At 40.5% G+C, this 20,704-nt stretch overlaps 1 protein-coding gene across 1 annotated transcript in view; it reads right to left on the bottom strand.

Moving 5' to 3' along the window:
- Positions 1–20,704, bottom strand: part of SPHK2 (sphingosine kinase 2) — a 273,568-nt gene that overhangs the window by 237,772 nt on the left and 15,092 nt on the right. Inside the window, exon 3 of the mRNA XM_086930400.1 lies at positions 19,357–19,824. Coding sequence (XP_086786526.1) covers positions 19,357–19,813 — 457 coding nt within the window. The 5' untranslated portion in view covers positions 19,814–19,824. The remainder of the gene's footprint in view (positions 1–19,356; positions 19,825–20,704) is intronic.

The following is a 20,704-nucleotide window of genomic DNA, read 5'->3' as shown; positions in this document are numbered from 1 at the left end:
CCCCACAGCACTCGTGGGACGCCAACAGTGGTGGCTGCTTGGCGGCTGCTTCTATAGAGTAGAGGAGCGCCATGCGCTCTTTCACCTGGCTGCCCCTCCCCCCCCACCAGCACTATCGAAACGCCGGCAATATTGGCCGCTTCTATGTATTACCAGCACGCCATGCACGCTTTCATTATGTAAATGCATCTCACATCTGCAAGAGTTTAAGTTATTGGAATTTGTAAATGAGAATGCCTTTTATTTATGTTTTAAAAACCAACACATGGATAAAAGGCATTGTCATTTACAATGGCAATAGCTCAAACTCTCGCAGATGTGAGATGCATTAACAAAATGAAAGCGTGCATGGCATGCTGGTAATACATAGACATCGCCCTAAGTTGGCAGGGTATGCTCAGACTTGAGTCCCTTGCTCACTTTGCCACTGGATTCAAGCTAGCCTGGCTGATGACTGCTGAAATGCCAGAAACTGGTCCCAGGATGCTTGTTCTGGTCCAGGAAAGACATGGCTTTGGCAGTTCGAGCTGGACTGTTCCCATGAGGCACAGGGTCAGACTGATTTGCATATGGCCATGTCTGAACTTTGGTGGCGGAGTGAGCTAAAGAATGGTGATGGATTAAACCCAGATCAGTTGACTGGGGGTGAGTGTTTGATTTGCTCAAACACTCCGTCCATCATCCCCCTTTGGTAATACATAGAAGGGGCCACTATTGCCGGCGTCTCGATAGTGCTGGGGGAGGAGGCAGCCAGGTGAAAGAGCGCATGGCGCTCCTCTACTATATAGGCCACTGCCGTCATCCCGCGAGTGCAGTGGGAAGGGGGGCAGCCACAATAGATATACTATATAGCAAGCATCCGACAAAGCCAATAGGTCTAGCATTGACTATCTTTTACATAGCAATATTGAATGCATTAAGGATGTAGCCTTACGGCTAGAGCGGTCAACGTCGTAGCTCGGGAGCCAGGTTAGAGTCTCGGGAGGTACCCTCAACATCCTGTGATTCTGGGCGAATCACAATCTCCCCGCGCCATTGAATGTGTCCTTGTGTACCGAAACCAATGCTATGTAAGGTGCTCCGATACTCTATATCTTCGGGTCTAGTTTGCGCTATATAAAACTCTACAAAAAAGAGAATCGATAATTAAAGAACGAAAATGTGTGTATGTTTAGGTTTCATGTGTAATGGTGCTTGCACCAGTGTTAGTTTTGGCATATTAAGGTGAGTGTGCCATTTTGGCAAACATGATTTCAATACACACTCTATACATAGAAAATGGGGCTTTAGGTCCGCCTTCTTTCACTAGTGAACCATTACGAAAATGGGGTAACCCATAAGGCATGGACCTGGGTATATATTGATATAAACAGACAATGGTCCTGAACCTATAGATTATAGTGATTAACTTAGTTAATTATTAATCCATACTTTGTGAGGAGCAACCCTACACAGTCTGCTCCATAATACTCAATTACTTAGTATAATGAAATAACCTACACCACGGTTAAAGAAAAATAGTTTGTTTTTATTTTTAAGTTTTTCTCATTTTGTTAGTAGTTCATATTTTACATAATATATCTTTTCAAGAATAGATAAAAACAAGGAGGTTGCCCAAAAAAGAGCGTGCAAAGAAAAAGCGTGATCAGAAGGGTGAAACAAGTGAGCAAGAAGGGAATGCACAGTAGTGGACAAATACTATTCACATAATTTAACAAACAATATCGGACATATGATTTGCCGTATTGAGTACCTGGCCAAAGCTTTTTTTAAACGTTATTGCAATCAAAACATTGTTGCACATAGGCATACGTGTCCTAGATGTGTTTTGCACTATAAACAAGTGTCAAATAATTAGTCCAAGGTTATATGGTAATAGTGTCGACGTTTCGACTCGTCTTATACCCAAACGGTGATTTGAACCTGGGGATTGAGAGTCTTCATCAGGACTGGAAAAAACAGAAGAGGGCAACCAAGGGATATTATTATTAACCCTAAAAAATAATAGAGTAGGGAATTACTAACCGTGGTGAAGATAATTAATAACCTATGACCCACAAAAGGTACGGTCTTTTTTTCTTACCCTTCAAGATAGAGCAAGCAATGGGAGGTGGTCCAAAGTTACAACTTCCCATCAGATATCCTGTAAGAACAAATAATATCTAGAATATATCTAGGTCTGATAATTGGCAATCCACTTACCATTACCAGTATTTAAAAAGGAATTATTACCTTGAATTCATCTCCTCATCCATGTAGGGAGGGCAGTACTTCATATATGTATCATGGCAAATAGATACCTACAAATAATTTATGATAGTATCAATATACCATATACCATAACCATGGAAGGTATAGAGGTTGAAGATAATCCCAACTGAATTTTACCTTGGTATGATTGTCTTTTGTAAAAATCAGGTATGGGGTGCTCCTGTTGATAAACTCAGGTAGCTGTATAAGGAGACACAACGAAATCTCACCAAGAATAAACCTTAAAACTTATAGCAAAAATTCACATTTAACATTAGTCACAGTTACCTTGTGAAAAGGTGATTACAATACACCTAGATAGGTAGGTCTTAATTTTCGGACTCCTACTCCTGAATTCAGATAACTATTTTGAGGGGGAAATAAATAAATGAAATATCACTTATTATATGCCACTATTCTTATCATCCCAAAAAATTAGTGTGTTACAAGGTTTATCAAGGCTTACCTTATTTCTAATATACTGCTTCAAAGACAGGCCTTAGTTAATAGGGACTCCTACTCGTAATTTCGAGTTGCTGTAGTAAGGGAGATACAAAAATAGAGTCTCACTCGATATCGTAGGAGATATCTTAATCCTAACGTAATTGCGATTCATGGATTATCTGTGTGTGTCACAATCGACCCCACACAATGGATATTCATGGCTTACCTAATTGCCGGTAAATTGCGCCGTGTAAACAGCCAAGCCTCACTGTGCTGGAGGACACCGCCATACACGCTAAATCATTTGCGCATTCAAATTGTAACCAGCCTCCCTCATTCAAGAGACATAGAGAGAGGACTGGTTACCGGGGTAGCGTAAAGGAGTGTAAAAAACACCCATGCGCGTTCGTTTTTTATAACTCGCAATCTGTTAATTATATTTCGATAATACAGCGGTATTCTTGACAACCAAGGATTTTAATTTGAAAAGAGGGCGATTCGATTTGAGAAAAGGGGACAAGTCTTTTAAAACCGGCGATTTTTTGAAAAACGGCGATTATCTTGAAAAGAAAGGGGGGACCTGGTCCTTTGTCTAATATTTGGAAGCATTCCATCCTATCTTAAAAGGCAAGGTCCCAGATACATCACCAATATCTAAAGATTCGATGTTCCCCATCATGGTAGAAATAGACAAGAGACAATTAAAGGCTTGTTAAATCACACTGTGTCTGTGTACCAGTTCTCATAAGATTAACATAAACCCAATTATAAGGAAAGAACAATGATAATCCCATTAGGCTTGTTATGGCTCATATTGACAATGGGTCCCTGCTGTAGGGTTCAACGTGGAGCACTGTTATACTTATACATTGGTTAGGAATAGTATTTTCATATCAACATTCTATTTTCATATAGACATTTGGACAAATAAGAACATTTTGCATGGACGTACAATTTCGTAATTATGAGTAACATGACAATTAGCTTAAAAAATCTTGTATACAATTGATATCGTCATGCATGTAGATGAAAACAATTTGAAAAAGAATACTGTCATAACTCGATATATGACTACCTTTTCATTTGTTATGATCACAAAATTATACAGTTCTTATTAAGTAACCTAGCCACACAGAATTATTGATATGTTTAGAGCAGAATATTCATATTCCCAACAGTGCCACTTGTTTCTTCATTTCCTCAAGTTCATTGAGCCCCTTATTGACTGTATTCAGAGTATATATCCATTTACATTCCCTCCTATTCAGGATGTTATGTAGATCACCTCCTCGTGGGTTTGCTGTTATTTTTTCAATAACCCACCACCTCAAGCTGTTCTCTGGGTGTTTGAATCTACTGAAGTGATCCAAAGGAGCACCGTGGACTTTACACCGTATACGGCTCAGATGTTGCAGAATCCGGCATTTTATTTTCTGTGTGGTCTTACCCACATACAAAAATCCGCAAGGGCATGAGACTGCGTAAATTACCCATGAGGTGTTGCAGTTGGTATGTTGGGTTAGTTTATATGTAAGCAAATCAAAAGGAGACTAGCTGAAGGTGGGGTTAGTCTGACATTAATTTTGTTATTGTCATAGCGACTCAGTATTGTTGCGCCAGTTGGCGGTGGCACCTGTTGGGTGTCTTTAGAAAGCCCTCACCCACCAACCTAGTTGGTGGCATGCTTCATCATCGGGCCCACCCAGTGACACCTAGCGTGTCCCGGGTGTGCTTCGACGCCTGATTACAGCGGAGCAGGTATGTCACTGTGTGTGCGGTGTGAGGTGTTCAGAAGGTGAGGTTAAAACGGCTTGGCGGATGGTCCCTGGGGTGAAGAAACTTTATTAAAAGGGCCTCCGTCAGCGGTTAAAATTAAGTCTGTGGGACTTTAGACACGGGTTACGACCTCCTACGTCCTAAGAGTGTCAACATGTTTCAGCCAGTGCCTTATTATCAATCTGGCTTTCTTCAGGACAGTAAAAATATGTGTAGGTTAAGATTAGGGGTTGTGTAGTGTAGTCTATGTGTCTACATGCCCTAAAGTGTATATAACTGTGAGAGGGGGGATTCCCTTCTCAAGATCACCTGTACATTTAACATTGAGGGACAGGGACAAGACAGACATGGGAGAGAAAGAGTCACTAGAAAATATTGATCATATGTTATGACAGCCGGCTTAATAGCGATTTAGTGCAGGCTATGAGCGGCTCAAGTGTAATGATACTGGTGGTACCATTATTGTGGAATCGCACTGGAACTTCGCGAGTGAAGTGATTTAAAACAGCGGTATAAATACTGCAATAGTGAATAGTGAAGCATTTTGGCGCAAGGACCATGTCTTACGCTTTTAGAGGCTTGCTTGTGCTCCAAGGTTATTGAAGTGGCAAGGGGTGGCCCTGGTAGGGAGAGAGAGGACCACTGGGGTAAGGAGACCTGTGGGAGAAAGGTTGGGTAGCGCTTACCTATGGTAGAGATGTTCAGCATACTCACAGGATTTCTGGTCAGCACCAGCGTGGGACCTGTTGTGCCTCCTTCGCATAACCGGTAGTGAATGGCTGCTGTTGCCGGTTTTTTATACTGCCGTTAACTGTATAATTGAAGGCACCTGAAGGAGAGAGTAATGGTGGAAAGACTCGCTTTTCGGGTCGCTATCATGCTCAGGTGTGTGCCCTTCGTTTCGCGCTGGTGCGCGGTGTAGTGCTGCAGGCTTAGCGCATGCGTGGGTGTGATGTGTAGCCATGCGCATGCGCGGCCGGGAAGTGGTTTGCGCATGCGCGGCCGGGAAGTGGTCCGCGCATGCGCCGTGGCGCGAGTCCTGAATAATGCGCGAATGGGTTTCTGATAGCGCCCACGCACAAGTAACTATTGCATTGGTTACAGGGGCAGTTACGGTGGCAGGGTTGATGGCGCTAGGGACACATGGTTGTGCCCTAGTGCCAGGAGGTCCAATGAGACTGCGTATATTACCCATGAGGTGTTGCAGTTGGTATGTTGGGTAAGTTTATATGTCTGCTCGTTATGATTAAACATATTGCCCTCTATTGTGAGCGGACAGGCCTTACACATCCCACATTTTCTGTGGCCATCCACTGTTGGTGCACCCCACAATGTTGGTTGACTCAAGGATTGTTTTTTAGGGAGCAATGATTTTACTAGGTGATCCCGAATATTCCTCCCTTTACGGAATGCGTGTAAAGGTGGTGTTATGGGATGTTGATGAGACATTGATTGCCCGACAATATGTTCCATACAACATAAGTCGTGATGAAAAGACTGCACTACAATCCTTAAAGAATAACAGTAACATCGTTATGAAGCCCGCCGATAAAGGCGGAGCTATTGTTGTACAAAATCTGGAGAATTATAAATCTGAAACTCTCTCTCAATTGGGAAAACCAGGTAACTATGTACATTTGAAAAAAGATCCCACAAAAACCATCAGTGAATCAATTCAGAAATTGACTAAAGTGGCTTTAGAACAGGGAGTCATTAATAAGCACGAGTATGACTTTCTAAATAATAAGAACCCAAGAACACCAACAATATACACCCTCCCCAAGCAAACAAAAAAACGGAAGATGACGTGCTCCGACGCCATAGCAGCTATCCTATATTTCTAAAACACCATACACAAAACACACCAGAGTTAGGCACAATGGATACCTCTAAGAAGGCTGAAGCAGGAACCATCGGACAATATATATACACAACCTCGCTAAACGCGAAATCCAACCCTCAAAGCTCACTGGAATCTCGGGAAAACCCCCAGTTGATGCAAATACCTGATCAAAATCCAGCCTCAAAACAGACCAGTCTGACTACAAAAGAGTTGGACCACAAAATATCCCCGGCACCTGAAAACAACAAAACTATTGTTCAAGTACACAACGAGCAGTCAGAAAATTTACTAAACAGGAGTTCACCCAATGATCCGATGCCACTTACGGAATCAATAAAACCGCCCAACACAACATCATCATTAAACCCTCAAAATGCTCAAATTCGAGCACTTCACGATGGAAACAAAACTGCCCAAGAACGCACTAGCAACCAACAACAGCAGGAGAGAGAGAGCGAAGCTGAAAAACACTGCCTTAAAGCAAACAACACAGATCCAGCACATCGAGACGAATTGCATAGCACCATCCAACACCCCGGGCTAAGCCCCCACACCTTAACATCAGGCAGCCAGTGCAATTTGACTCAGACAAAGCTGAGCTTCGTTGTCAACAACAACAAAATGACACGACCAAGAGACGCGGCAGCGACAAACCAAAAACTAGATACCATCAATTTATCACCTGATATCCAGCACAATCAGCTCCAAACGTCACGGCTAAGCGAAGAGGCAGTAATAAAACCAATAATAGACACGATCAATGCGGATAATGTCAGCTGCCAAATTATCTTTACCCCCGAGTACGTGACTCAAGGCAGACACGATATCCTAAATAGGAATAATATCCTAAAACTGACCAAAGAAATTAAGGAACTAAGCGCTATCAAATCATCCGACTTAGACCGGGTAGAATTTCTAAGTAGCTCTAACACAACAACGCATGAACAAACAAGGACAACATGGACCTCCGCTGCTATAGCCCAAGCTATTCTAGAGCATACGGAGACCTTCCAAGCATGGGGCATTCAATTATCACAGCCAACTGCCCCAAGATACCCGCTTCCTCTACATACAAATAGTGGCACGCAACTTATAAGAAGACTGGCAGACCTCGCCCCAAAAAAAACAGTCTACTCTATACTACATAACGCCAAAGGCAGAAGCGAGGCAGAACCTAAATGCATAGAGGCAAGCGCAGTTACAGTGGGAGAACAGCTAAATATAACTGATTCTTGGAACTGGCTCCCTAACATACTAAACAATAAACGCCCTAACTGACCGATCGCCCAAGAAAGAAATAAAGTAGTACATAATGAAATACATATTATCTCATGGAACATAGCAGGCGCAAAAAGACTGCTGGACGACGGTCTCGCCTTGGATGAATGGGACAACGCCGACATAATTGCCCTGCAAGAAACATGGCTGCAGGAAGAAATTGCATTGGCGGGCTACATCCATTACACGGTGCCAGCTAAAAAATGTAAAACCTACGGAAGAGCAATCGGAGGCCTAATGGTATACGTGTCTACTGCTCTTAAAATTAAGTCAGAACAACTTCAATCGCCAGATCCAAGTTTACAGTTAATCAAATTGTCAGGCCAAAAAAAGTACGGCCATAAAACGGCAATATTGATTAATCACTACACCCAATCGTATCATCTGGTAAAAAAGACAAAATTCAACTTATTACGCAAGGAGATACTAAAATTTCGGAGCTCTGAACCAACCTGGAACATCATCTTAACAGGAGATTTTAACTCCAATCTGATTTATACACCAGAGGAAGATGAGATACTAACCTCAGACAACATACACTGGAACGTCCCCCAGCAAGCAACAGGTGCAACAAAGAGCCGAAAGGATAGCCTAGCCACTCACTTAGTAACTGACCTAGAGTACCTAGGTATGCGAGTACTGAATGGCAGAACAGAGAAAGACAATCCACCAAAGAAAACGTTCTACGGTCCTTGTAGTCAATCCACATTGGACTTTACGATAATAAGTCTCCCACTGTTTCCTTCAGTACTCAGTTTTTATATCGAATATACAACAATGAGTGATCATAGTATGCAACATCTGAAACTCAACTATTATTCAGATACATTGCAACCGGTGTATGCCCTGGAAGGCTACTTGGGAACAACCAACCAGAAACGAATACACTGGAACAGTTCGACTAAACTGAATTGGACCTTAATAATAAAGGACGCTCTCCAGGAGGCAAACAGAGCTACAACAGATAAGATACAAGCCTGGTCTCTCTTTCTTGCAAAATTAAAGTTAAGAATGAAACCAACAAAAACATCGGTAAAAACTAAGCATGCGACCAAGAAACTGCCCTGGGCACTAAATGAACAAAGAAGGGCCTTGCGTAGAAGCCAAAAAAATCTGCAATTAAAAGTGAATGACCCGAGCTGCTTGAATACGTTTCGTGTCCACAGAAAATTATATAAAAAAGGAATCTGGGAGCTGCAAAAGAAGGCGAACGATGACTTTTGGATTAACTTACTGGCTAGCTCTAAGTTACAGGACTCGAACAAATTCTGGACCATAATAAACCAGCTAACAAGGCCACGAAATGTTCTGTCCTCGAATATTCAAGAAACGGTATGGTCAACTTTCCTGTCGACAAAATTTGAAGAAAACCGACGGAAAGCTCCAGAACAGATATTGGGAACTGCGGAGCCATATTTAAACAGTTGCGATGAACATCATCACATTAACCGCACAACAATAGCACAAAGGATACATACGTGCACTGAAGCCACAGAAGGCTGGTACACTGCTGACGAGATCATAGCCATCATCGGAAAGGGAAAAAGAAATGGAGCGCCGGGCCCGAATGGCATCCCACAAATTGCCTTTAAGGATTCACCAGACCTTTGGGCACAACATCTCGAAGAGCTCTTTACAGACGTTCAAAGGTATAATCGCATCCCAGAAAGCTGGAAAGGCTCTATCATCATCCCAATACACAAAGGTGGAGACAGGGCAAACCCTTTAAATTACCGCCTAATAACACTCCAGGACATCGAAGCCAAATACTTTGCCTCTCTCCTTTTAAAAGACCTGGTAAATTGGGCAGACGATAAAGCAATAATTCCAACTGGCTTTAGAGCGGGTATCGGAACTACGTCTAATATACTAACAATAACAATGATAGCGGAAAAATGCCAGCGCTCGAAGCAGGACCTGAATCTCTGTTTTATCGACCTGAAGGCGGCCTTCGATAGCGTTGACCGCAAGCTATTATGGGCGAAGCTGAAAGCCTGGGCCATTCCTGAGAAAGTACTGAGGGGGCTACTCCTATTCTACACAGATACTTGGACACAAATCAAGTTAGGGGATGGATCACATCTATCAAGAAAAGTATACACATCGATTGGCTTAAAACAGGGCTGCGTCTTAGCACCACAGCTTTTTAATCTATTCATATCAGACCTGTCAGGAACTTTAAACATTTGTAATGCGCATGCACCAAAACTTGGCAACCGTCATCTTACCCATCTGGCTTATGCTGATGACATCGTTCTTTTGAGCCAAACAAAAGTGGGCCTGTCCAGGTTACTGTCTGTAACATCACAATTTCTGAAGGCAAATAACCTTACTCTGAATTTATCTAAGACAAAAACTATGTCAATAACCAATCATCGTACTGTGAAACTTTACATATCATTTGAGCGAAAATCAGTTGAAAGAGTCACAGACTATAAATACTTAGGATACTATCTCGATGACAAGCTCACCCTGAACGCCCAAAAAAACTATATGAAGCAGAGAGCCGGAGCACTAATTTTTGCACTTAGCTCATTGGCAAAAAAGCTGCAAGGCCCCTCACTGAAACCTCTACTAACAGTAATGGCAACCAAAGTACTTCCAACACTATCCTACGCAAGCATAGCTATACAGGGCAAGGATGATATTACTTTAAACAGCCTTACTGCAAAAATCTACAAGAAGGTCTTGCAACTTCCACGCTCATCTTCTCCTGCCCAGACGCGTTTAGAATTTGGCCTGATGAACGAGACACTCGGAAGACTCTACACAAGTATTAGAGTATGGTATAGAATTAAATTGAACTCTACAAATAACACCTTGGACAGCTTGTTATGGCAGGAATTACAAAATCAACAAAATTCTGCCGCAAACAAATATCTGACAGGCGCTTTGGAGCAAACATGCATGGTAACCTTGTGGGAAAAAAATCTACCATTCACGTCCTTTAAACAGGTCCTAAAAAAAGCGGCCAAATTCCATTCATTAATCACGGATAAAGCCATCTTTGCAGCCCGATCCCACGCTTGGACCGTGATTAACAGCTATAACAATCTCATCCCGGCTACCTACCTTGCATCAACATACTCTGTGTTTATAAAAAAAAGGCTGATGGCAGTGAGATTCGGTAATCCACCAACTGTGGCTGATGGACCTGTCTGGAAACGCTCAGAAGCAAATACCTGCCGACTATGTGGCACTATAAAAGAAGATATAATTCACATTATATGCCACTGCAAATCACTGACCCAGGAGCGAACACTTTTTCTAAAGAACATTTTTAAGGCCAAAGGTCTACGCACCTGTAGATCTGCAATTATTGGTGCCTTAGACTCAACCGACCCAATAATTAATTGCAAATTTATAAAATTCTTGATAGCCTTTGAAAAGCGGCTGAAAGCTCTTGATATTTTAAAATAAGATGCTCCGTTTTATTAACTATTTTAAAGACAAACAATCGGACACAGCTCCTACCAGCATCATTTTAACTTTTGCAATTTAAACTGTACGATGCAGAAATTTAATTGATTTCACTGTAATGTTAAAATGTCTTCCATGTTCATTTTTGTTATGGTTTTAATTAACTAAACAATAAAGTTTTTACACCCTCCCCAAGGTGCACAAAAGATTAGAAGACCCCCCAGGAAGACCAATAATTTCAGGGTGTGGGTCACTATTGGAACCCTTGTGTAAGTATGTGGATGTATTTTTAAAGCCCATAGCCATTGCTACTCCGACATATGTACAAGATACCACACATACTATCCAATTGGTGGAAGGTTTCAAATATGATTGCAATACGTGTATATTGGCAGAGATGGATATCGCATCTTTGTACACGAATATTCCTCAGAATGAGGCATTGACCTGCGTAGAACGTGTACTCAATATGAGAACTGCTCCACATAGAGTACCGACAGACTTCATTATCCAACTTTTGGAAATTGCTATGACTAAAAAAAAAAAATTGTATTCCAAAATGATTACATTCAAACAAATGGAGTAGCCATGGGGGCAAGCTTTGCCCCTAATCTTGCTATCATTTACATGAGTAAATATGAGAACAAGTATATTCAAAATCAATAAAATCCTTACCGCAATAACATTTTATTGTGGGTAAGGTATATTGACGACGTTCTCTTGATCTGGCAGGGTGGGAATTCTGAGCTTACAGATTTTCATAATTAGATTAATACCTGCTCCAATAACATACAATTCACTCTGGAATCAGACTCATTGTCCATTAAATTTTTGGATCTAAAAATCAAGACTGCAGATGGAAAATTGTACACTACCTTGTACAGAAAGAGTAGTGAAAGAAACACCCTCCTCAGGTATACCAGCCATCATCCACGCAACCTCAGGGACAACTTGCCTTTTGGGCAACTCCTGAGGTTGCGACGGAATTGTTTTAAAAAGGAGGGTTATCTAGAGGAATCTGCAACTCTGATGTCGAGATTGAGTGAACGTGGGTATTCCGCTAGGCTCCTTAAAAAAGCCAGAAAACGTGCTTGGCATAATCATCGTGAGCACTTACTTCACATTACCCACAAACCAAAGGAAGAAAGGTTGGTTTGTGTGACGACATTTAATACTAAAAGCAATGCCATTAAAAAATGTGTGAATCGTCATTGCCATTTGATCAGTGGTGAGCTGGGGGGGATCCCACCACCTTTACACGCATTCCGTAAAGGGAGGAATATTCGGGATCACCTAGTAAAATCATTGCTCCCTAAAAAACAATCCTTGAGTCAACCAACATTGTGGGGTGCACCAACAGTGGATGGCCACAGAAAATGTGGGATGTGTAAGGCCTGTCCGATCACAATAGAGGGCAATATGTTTAATCATAACGAGCAGACATATAAACTTACCCAACATACCAACTGCAACACCTCATGGGTAATATACGCAGTCTCATGCCCTTGCGGATTTTTGTATGTGGGTCAGACCACACAGAAAATAAAATGCCGGATTCTGCAACATGTGAGCCGTATACGGTGTAAAGTCCAAGGTGCTCCATTGGTGGATCACTTCAGTAGATTCGAACACCCAGAGAACAGCTTGAGGTGGTGGGTTATTGAAAAAATAACAGCAAACCCACGAGGAGGTGATCTACATAACATCCTGAATAGGAGGGAATGTAAATGGATATATACTCTGAATACGGTCAATAAGGGGCTCAATGAACTTGAGGAAATGAATAAACAAGTGGCACTGTTGGGAATATGAATATTCTGCTCTAAACATATCAATAATTCTGTGTGGCTAAGTTACTTAATAAGAACTGTATAATTTTGTGATCATAACAAATGAAAAGGTAGTCATATATCGAGTTATGACAGTATTCTTTTTCAAATTGTTTTCATCTACATGCATGACGATATCAATTGTATACAAGCGTTTTTAAGCTAATTGTCATGTTACTCATAATTACGAAATTGTACGTCCATGCAAAATGTTCTTATTTGTCCAAATGTCTATATGAAAATAGAATGTTGATATGAAAATACTATTCCTAACCAATGTATAAGTATAACAGTGCTCCACGTTGAACCCTACAGCAGGGACCCATTGTCAATATGAGCCATAACAAGCCTAATGGGATTATCATTGTTCTTTCCTTATCATTGGGTTTATGTTAATCTTATGAGAACTGGTACAAAGACACAGTGTGATTTAACAAGCCTTTAATTGTCCCTTGTCTATTTCTACCATGATGGGGAACATCGAATCTTTAGATACTGGTGATGTATCTGGGACCTTGCCTTTTAAGATAGGATGGAATGCTTCCAAATATTAGACAAAGGACCAGGTCCCCCCTTTCTTTTCAAGATAATCGCCGTTTTTCAAAAAATCGCCGGTTTTAAAAGACTCGTCCCCTTTTCTCAAATCGAATCGCCCTCTTTTCAAATTAAAATCCTTGGTTGTCAAGAATACCGCTGCAATATCGAAATATAATTAACAGATTGCGAGTTATAAAAAACGAAAGCGCATGGGTGTTTTTTACACTCCTTTACGCTACCCCGGTAACCAGTCCTCTCTCTATGTCTCTTGAATGAGGGAGGCTGGTTACAATTTGAATGCGGAAATGATTTAGCGTGTATGGCGGCGTCCTCCAGCACAGTGAGGCTTGGCTGTTTACACGGCGGAATTTACCGGCAATTAGGTAAGCCATGAATATCCATTGTGTGGGGTCGATTGTGACACACACAGATAATCCATGAATCGCAATTACGTTAGGAGTAAGATATCTCCTATGACATCGAGTGAGACTCTATTTTTGTGTCTCCCTTACTACAGCAACTCGAAATTACGAGTAGGAGTCCCTATTAACTAAGGCCTGTCTTTGAAGCAGTATATTGGAAATAAGGTAAGCCTTGATAAACCTTGTAACACACTAATTTTTGGGGATGATTATAATAGTGGCATATAATAAGTGATATTTCATTTATTTATTTCCCCCTCAAAACAGTTATCTGAATTCAGGAGTAGGAGTCCGAAAATTAAGACCTACCTATCTAGGTGTATTGTAATCACCTTTTCACAAGGTAACTGTGACTAATGTTAAATGTGCATTTTTGCCATACGTTTTAAGGTTTATTCTTAGTGAGATTTCGTTGTGTCTCCTTATACAGCTACCTGAGTTTATCAACAGGAGCACCCCATACCTGATTTTTACAAAAGACAATCATACCAAGGTAAAATTCAGTTGGGATTATCTTCAACCCTTTATACCTCCCATGGTTATGGTATATGGTATATTGATACTATCATAAATTATTTGTAGGTATCTATTTGCCATGATACATATATGAAGTACTGCCCTCCCTACATGGATGAGGAGATGAATTCAAGGTAATAATCCCTTTTTTAAATACTGGTAATGGTAAGTGGATTGCCAATTATCAGACCTAGATATATTCTAGATATTATTTGTTCATACAGGATATCTGATGGGAAGTTGTAACTTTGGACCACCTCCCATTGCTTGCTCTATCTTGAAGGGTAAGAAAAAAAGACCGTACCTTTTTTGGGTCATAGGTTCTTAATTATCTTCACCACGGTTAGTAATTCCCTACTCTATTCTTTTTTAGGGTTAATAATAGTATCCCTTGGTTGCCCTCGTCTGTTTTTTCCAGTCCTGATGAAGACTCGCAATCCCCAGGTTCAAATCACCGTTTGGGTATAAGACGAGTTGAAACGTCGACACTATTACCATATAACCTTGGACCAATTATTTGACACTTGTTTATAGTGCAAAAAACATCTAGGACACGTATGTCTATGTGCAACAATGTTTTGATTGCAATAACGTTTAAAAAAAGCTTTGGCCTGGTACTCAATACGGCAAATCATATGTCCGATATTGTTTGTTAAATTATGTGAATAGTATTTGTCCACTACTTTGCATTCCCTTCTTGCTCACTTGTTTCACCCTTCTGATCACACTTTTTCTATGCACGTTCTTTTTTGGGCAACCTCCTTGTTTTTATCTATTCTTGAAAAGATATATTGTGTAAAATATGAACTACTAACAAAATGAGAAAAACTTAAAAATAAAAACAAACTATTTTTCTTTAACCGTGGTGTAGGTTATTTCATTATACTAAGTAATTGAGTATTATGGAGCAGACTGTGTAGGGTTGCTCCTCACAAAGTATTGATTCTTTCACTAGTGGCTTGCAACACTGCTAAACACATCTTGGATAATTCCACTGTAGCATTTTAATCTCACATCTTTCTATCAGCTTTCGATGTATCCTATTGCTTTCTGTGGAATGCATGATGAGCTATTTTACATCAGAAAATCTGACTCATCACCCATTTAATTTTTTTTATCTCATTCACGGATAATATATACAAAGAAACTGTTTGTTTTGCACTGACGAAGGAATTTACTTGGTTTTGTAATCGGCAGACTGGGATAAACGAGTCTCTGCACAACACAAAGAAGTAAAAGGCCAGTTCTCCTTTTACCCGGAGCACCATGGATGGCAACCAACCTAGAACCATGGAAGATGTAGTGTTACTATAGAACCGACAGATGTCCTATAGGGAGGATACAATTTCCTGAAACTCAGACTTGCACTTTATAGCTAAAGGAAGTGCTCAAAGAAGAACATAATGGAGATGTAAATTTGCAGTTTAGCTATACAACCAATAAAAGGTTCTCACGTAAGGGTGCAATGGAAACAGAAATCTTGTTGCACTGTACGGCCAACGGAGGTCCTCACAGAAGAGTACATTGGCTCTATTGCCCTTCCTGGGTGTCTACTTACAATTTGAAAGAGAGTTATGCAAAAAGCAGACAACATTGACATATTGAGAAAATACACACACTGCTTTGCACCTTTGATCAAGCTGTCATTAAACAGATATAACAATAAACAAACAATTTCTGTAAGATCACGTTTGCTTGGGCTGACTTCCACAATTAAACTTCTCCTTACTTTATAGTACTTAGGATGTGCATCCCAATAGAGCATGGCCACTGTACAACTATTCTGGGATGACTACAACATCCTGCAGTTTTTGCACACAAAGAATATATTTAACAGCAAGATCAGTGTATTAAGAATAAGTTCAAGGGTTGCAAAATTTCTCTTGATCTTGATTCTCAAGTGGTTACTAGAGGTTCCTCTCAAGCCGGAAACAATTGCTTATAGTGTCGATTGCATATAAACTATATATAAATGTACCAAAGATGGAAAATAGTGATAAGTTAACATTATGATCGACAATAAATTACTTTAGTGTTATGGAAATAGTTGACACCCTACTATACACAGAGACTCTTAGTCAGTGGGTAGTCCAAGTGTCTAAGGAGTTGAATTTGTGGGGAACTATTTGTCAATCCCAAAGTTGTGGGGTGTGGCTTCAGCTGCGAAATGTGCACATACACTCACTCTTGAGACTATTTTTTTTTTAAGAATAAAGAAATATGCCAAATATGATTGATGGTTCTGAACCAGCACTTCAACTTACAATAAATGTCTTGAGTGTTATGGAAATAGTTAATGGCATTCTGCTATACATAAAGACTAACACTCAACGGGGGCTAAAAGTGTCTAAAAAGTTTTATTATTCAGGAACTATTTTTAGGTATAGGCATGTGGAGATAGTATAGTACGACTGCAGATTTCCGCCACTAGAGGTCCTCAGAGAAGAGTACAATGGTAATGAGATGGTAAGCTGCAGTTGTTCTAAGATACCAGTACTGATCCCCACAGAAAGTACAAAGTAGATGAAAAGCTGAGGGGTGTGGCTTGAACATTGCATGTACATTTGATCTACTCAACAGCATTGTGCGTGTATGTTTTTAATAGGATGAATAAATACATAAAAGGTGGTTTATTATGGTGTGTCAATATTGCAATTTACAATAAATGCCTTGAATGTTATTATAATAGCTAATGACACCATACATGGGAACCAACACTCACTAGGAAGTAAAGGTGTCTAAACATTTTTCTTCATAGGCAACTATTTTTTAGGTGTATGTATACATGCACAAGTGCAAAATGCATGCACTCAAAATGAAGGTATTGAATGGCTGACGTGGGTTGATCCATTGGCCTATAGTTTGTAATTTGGTGGGAGGGGACCTTATTTGACTGACATTTAAATAGACCAATAGAAAAATTGTGTTGACTGAGAGCCTCTAGATATCTACTTATTCTTGTTAAAACAAAGATGTTTACACCAAAACTAATAAACAGATAGCGTCACAAACTTCTTTATTTTTTTCCCGCTAGATTTTTCTGAGCACAGCTAAATTGTATACGTTTGATAGAAATGTATAAATATAAAGGACTTGGAATTCTCATTACATGTGTGTTCTGGAAGCCCTTACATTGTGGTTATAAGCTTCCCCCAAAAATCCAAAGCATATCCCTGATCCCATGAACGAGTGTAACCTCACATCGGTAACGCTACAAGAAAACTAGGACGTTGAACTCCCTCGAGAAATGGCATATATTCAGCAATTTCTTCTTGGTGTCCTGTGCAAAGATATAGCTCACCTTCAAACAAAAAGAAAGCATTTAAAAAGGCGGCAACAGGCAGCATGTGTGGTGTACACAAAGTTTTCCCAGTTAGCAAAAAGATGCACTGGTCTTTAATAGTTTTTTTAAAGACTCTTTGCACTTACTTTTTTTCTTTGTTTATTTCTAGCTCCTAGTACCACAAGTTTCAGTAAAAATTAGCCATCTCTTACTAGTTTTGGGGAAAATATTGAACTATTTTCACTAACTGCATTAAAACAATATCAGAAACAAGTAGACTTGAACCTAAAACCAAAAGACTACTGCTAAAGCAGGGATTCAATAACTAAGGACATAGATGTTTTCCCTCTAGATGTTTCCATGCCCTTTAACCAGGCAGCAAGGATAAGACAAGATAAGATTAGAACTATGCCAGTACTGGATAAGTCCAAGCAGGTATTTGTGAGAAATACACAATAGGTTTAAGATAATGTTAAAGACTTTGCTTGCCAGCTTCTATGCTCTTTGAAATGCTACTGCTTATCTCAAGATTAGCAGGAGGGTGGAGGGAAAAACAGATCCCTCCAGTTTTAGGAGGCTTGCCACATTAAAGTACTTAGTGAAACAGCCAACACCCTTTCCTTCTCTGCCTACACTAGGAACAAACATGATAATCTTTATTATCACAAATGTAAAAACAGGTCTGACAAGGAATGCAAGACTGTTGCAACAGAACCCAAGTGGTGTGGGTATAATGGGTGTTGCACCCCACATAAATGGCAACACCACTCCAGAGAGCGTTGCTCATATAAAGGCCCCATCTCCCTCCAGATCTCCTTTCAAAGACGGACTTGCCCTTAAACCATACAATGCAGTTCATACTTTCATCTAACCCCACTCCCCTTCAGGTGGAGGAGGAAGAACATTTTTCATTCGCCAGATCATAATCTGAAATTCCCAGCTACCAAAGATGCAGCCCTGCAAAGCCTCCCACCAATTACACATAGACAAAAACTCATTTCAACTACTTCCGCAGATGGCAGCTACCACTACCATCCCAGATACACGCTCACCTACCTTGTACCTTCTTGATTAGTATGCCTTAAAAGCCTTGATGTGAAGCAATCAAATTATACGTCAAATAAAGTACATGATAGTACATATAGGAGAGAAAAAAGAAGAAAAGAAAAAAAGAGTAGAAAAACTCAAACGAAGGCAACATCATCAGAAATATTAACAGACTTCTGGAGTAAGTAGGTGACTGCACTGTAATTGTCGTCTGGAAGTCTTTTCTACAAAGTGATTTTGGAAGGGGTTGCACTTACCTCCCATTGCCAGCATTTTAACTGACTTAATTCTGGAAGCTGCTTATCAGCTCTATGGATTGGTTTTGGATCCAAAAGAATATAGTCTCAAAATCTGAAAAGGTTTTGAAGTGTGAGGACATGATGATGGTCGTTCCCAGTACCTAAGCTGGCTTATCAGAGGGCAGCTGAGATCTCAAATGTCACTATCCTTAATCTTTTTAACATAAGCCTTTCGTTTCAAAGAAAGATGAGGAATGAGAGATCCATCGCTTAATAGAGCATGCTAGTATTTAAAATATAATAACATGATATGTAAGACTTACTATGCAGTGTAACTTTCAATGTAGAAATTGATCCGCACAATTTTCTAAATGAAACAATTCACCAATATGATTTACTAAGTAAACGTAATATTAAAGCAAATATTTATATAGGGCACCCACACTTTAAAGTGATAAAAATAATAGGATACCTGTTTCACTGGTGATGGGTATTCCGAGCACAAGGCACTTGATAGCCATTGCCCACTTCTCAGCTAGAGCCTGGTTCTGGGCGTACTCTGTGGCGCCATCCACACAGAAAGTATGCACTGTCCGCTGCCGGGTGCGGCTAGAACTCATGCCCACTTTTTTCTTCTTCAGTGGGTAGGAATAGACTGAGAAGTATGCAGCTGGGTCACAGGAGGTTGTGCTCCGCAGGGTATGACAGCCCACCATATCTGTCAGGGGTACCACAGTTCGCTGGTCGTCCTCTGGCTTTGGAACCAGCCGTTGGATGTGGAGCTCCGTGGAGGTCAGGCTCAGGGCATAACGGAACCCTTTAGAGGGGTAGACCCCAAACTCTCCATGAAGGAGAGCCTCGGCCCCTACCTGGTAAGCTCCAGGCTCCGAAGTCATAGTTGCCCTTTCGGCTGGTTGAGTCTCCCTCATTGGTTGAAAAGCTAAAAGAAAAGAGAAACATTGTATTTCAGGTTCATCTAAAGCTGTTATAATCACATATTTAATTACCGATTTGAAAACAATTAAAACAAGCATTTGCAATGCAATAGGTCTCGCATTAGGAAATTTTGAGCTATTGGTATTGTAAATGACAATTTTTTTATTTCTGTGTTGGTTTTGAAAATAGCTAAATTAATAACTTTGGCATTTACAATGCCAATACTTATAACATTCGCAAATGTTACACCTATAGCATTTGTAATGCAATATGTGTTGTATTTAAGTGACTTAGATGTATTGCTATTACAAATAACAATGGCTTTTAATTTTTTAAAATAATTAATACTTAAATAAAAGTTATTGTAATTTAAAATAGCAATAGCTTAAACTTTTGTAATTAACTTTTGTGAAGATTGTGTTAAGTGTATTTTATTGAGACGAAAATCCAAGAACAGAAGTAAAATATTAACATCTTTTTGTGACATTTGTAATAAAGTTTGAGACATTGAGAGAACATATTTGAACCAGTTGTTGTTGAATGGTTGCACAGATTGATGCTGTGGTGCCGCTGAGTCAGTGCGATAGAGTGAGGGCGATAGAGTGAGGGCGATATGGATGGAGTGAGGGCGATATGGATGGAGTGAGGGCGTGCTGGATGGAGTGAGGGCGTGCTGGATGGAGTGAGTGAGGGCGTGCTGGATGGAGTGAGTGAGGGCGTGCTGGATGGAGTGAGTGAGGGCGTGCTGGATGGAGTGAGTGAGGGCGTGCTGGATGGAGTGAGTGAGGGCGTGCTGGATGGAGTGAGTGAGGGCGTGCTGGATGGAGTGAGTGAGGGCGTGCTGGATGGATGGAGTGAGGGCGTGCTGGATGGATGGAGTGAGG

Source organism: Lissotriton vulgaris, chromosome 7 (assembly GCF_964263255.1).
Source record: "Lissotriton vulgaris chromosome 7, aLisVul1.2, whole genome shotgun sequence".
Lineage (NCBI taxonomy): Eukaryota > Metazoa > Chordata > Amphibia > Caudata > Salamandridae > Lissotriton > Lissotriton vulgaris.
This window is presented reverse-complemented; position numbering and strand designations above follow the sequence as displayed.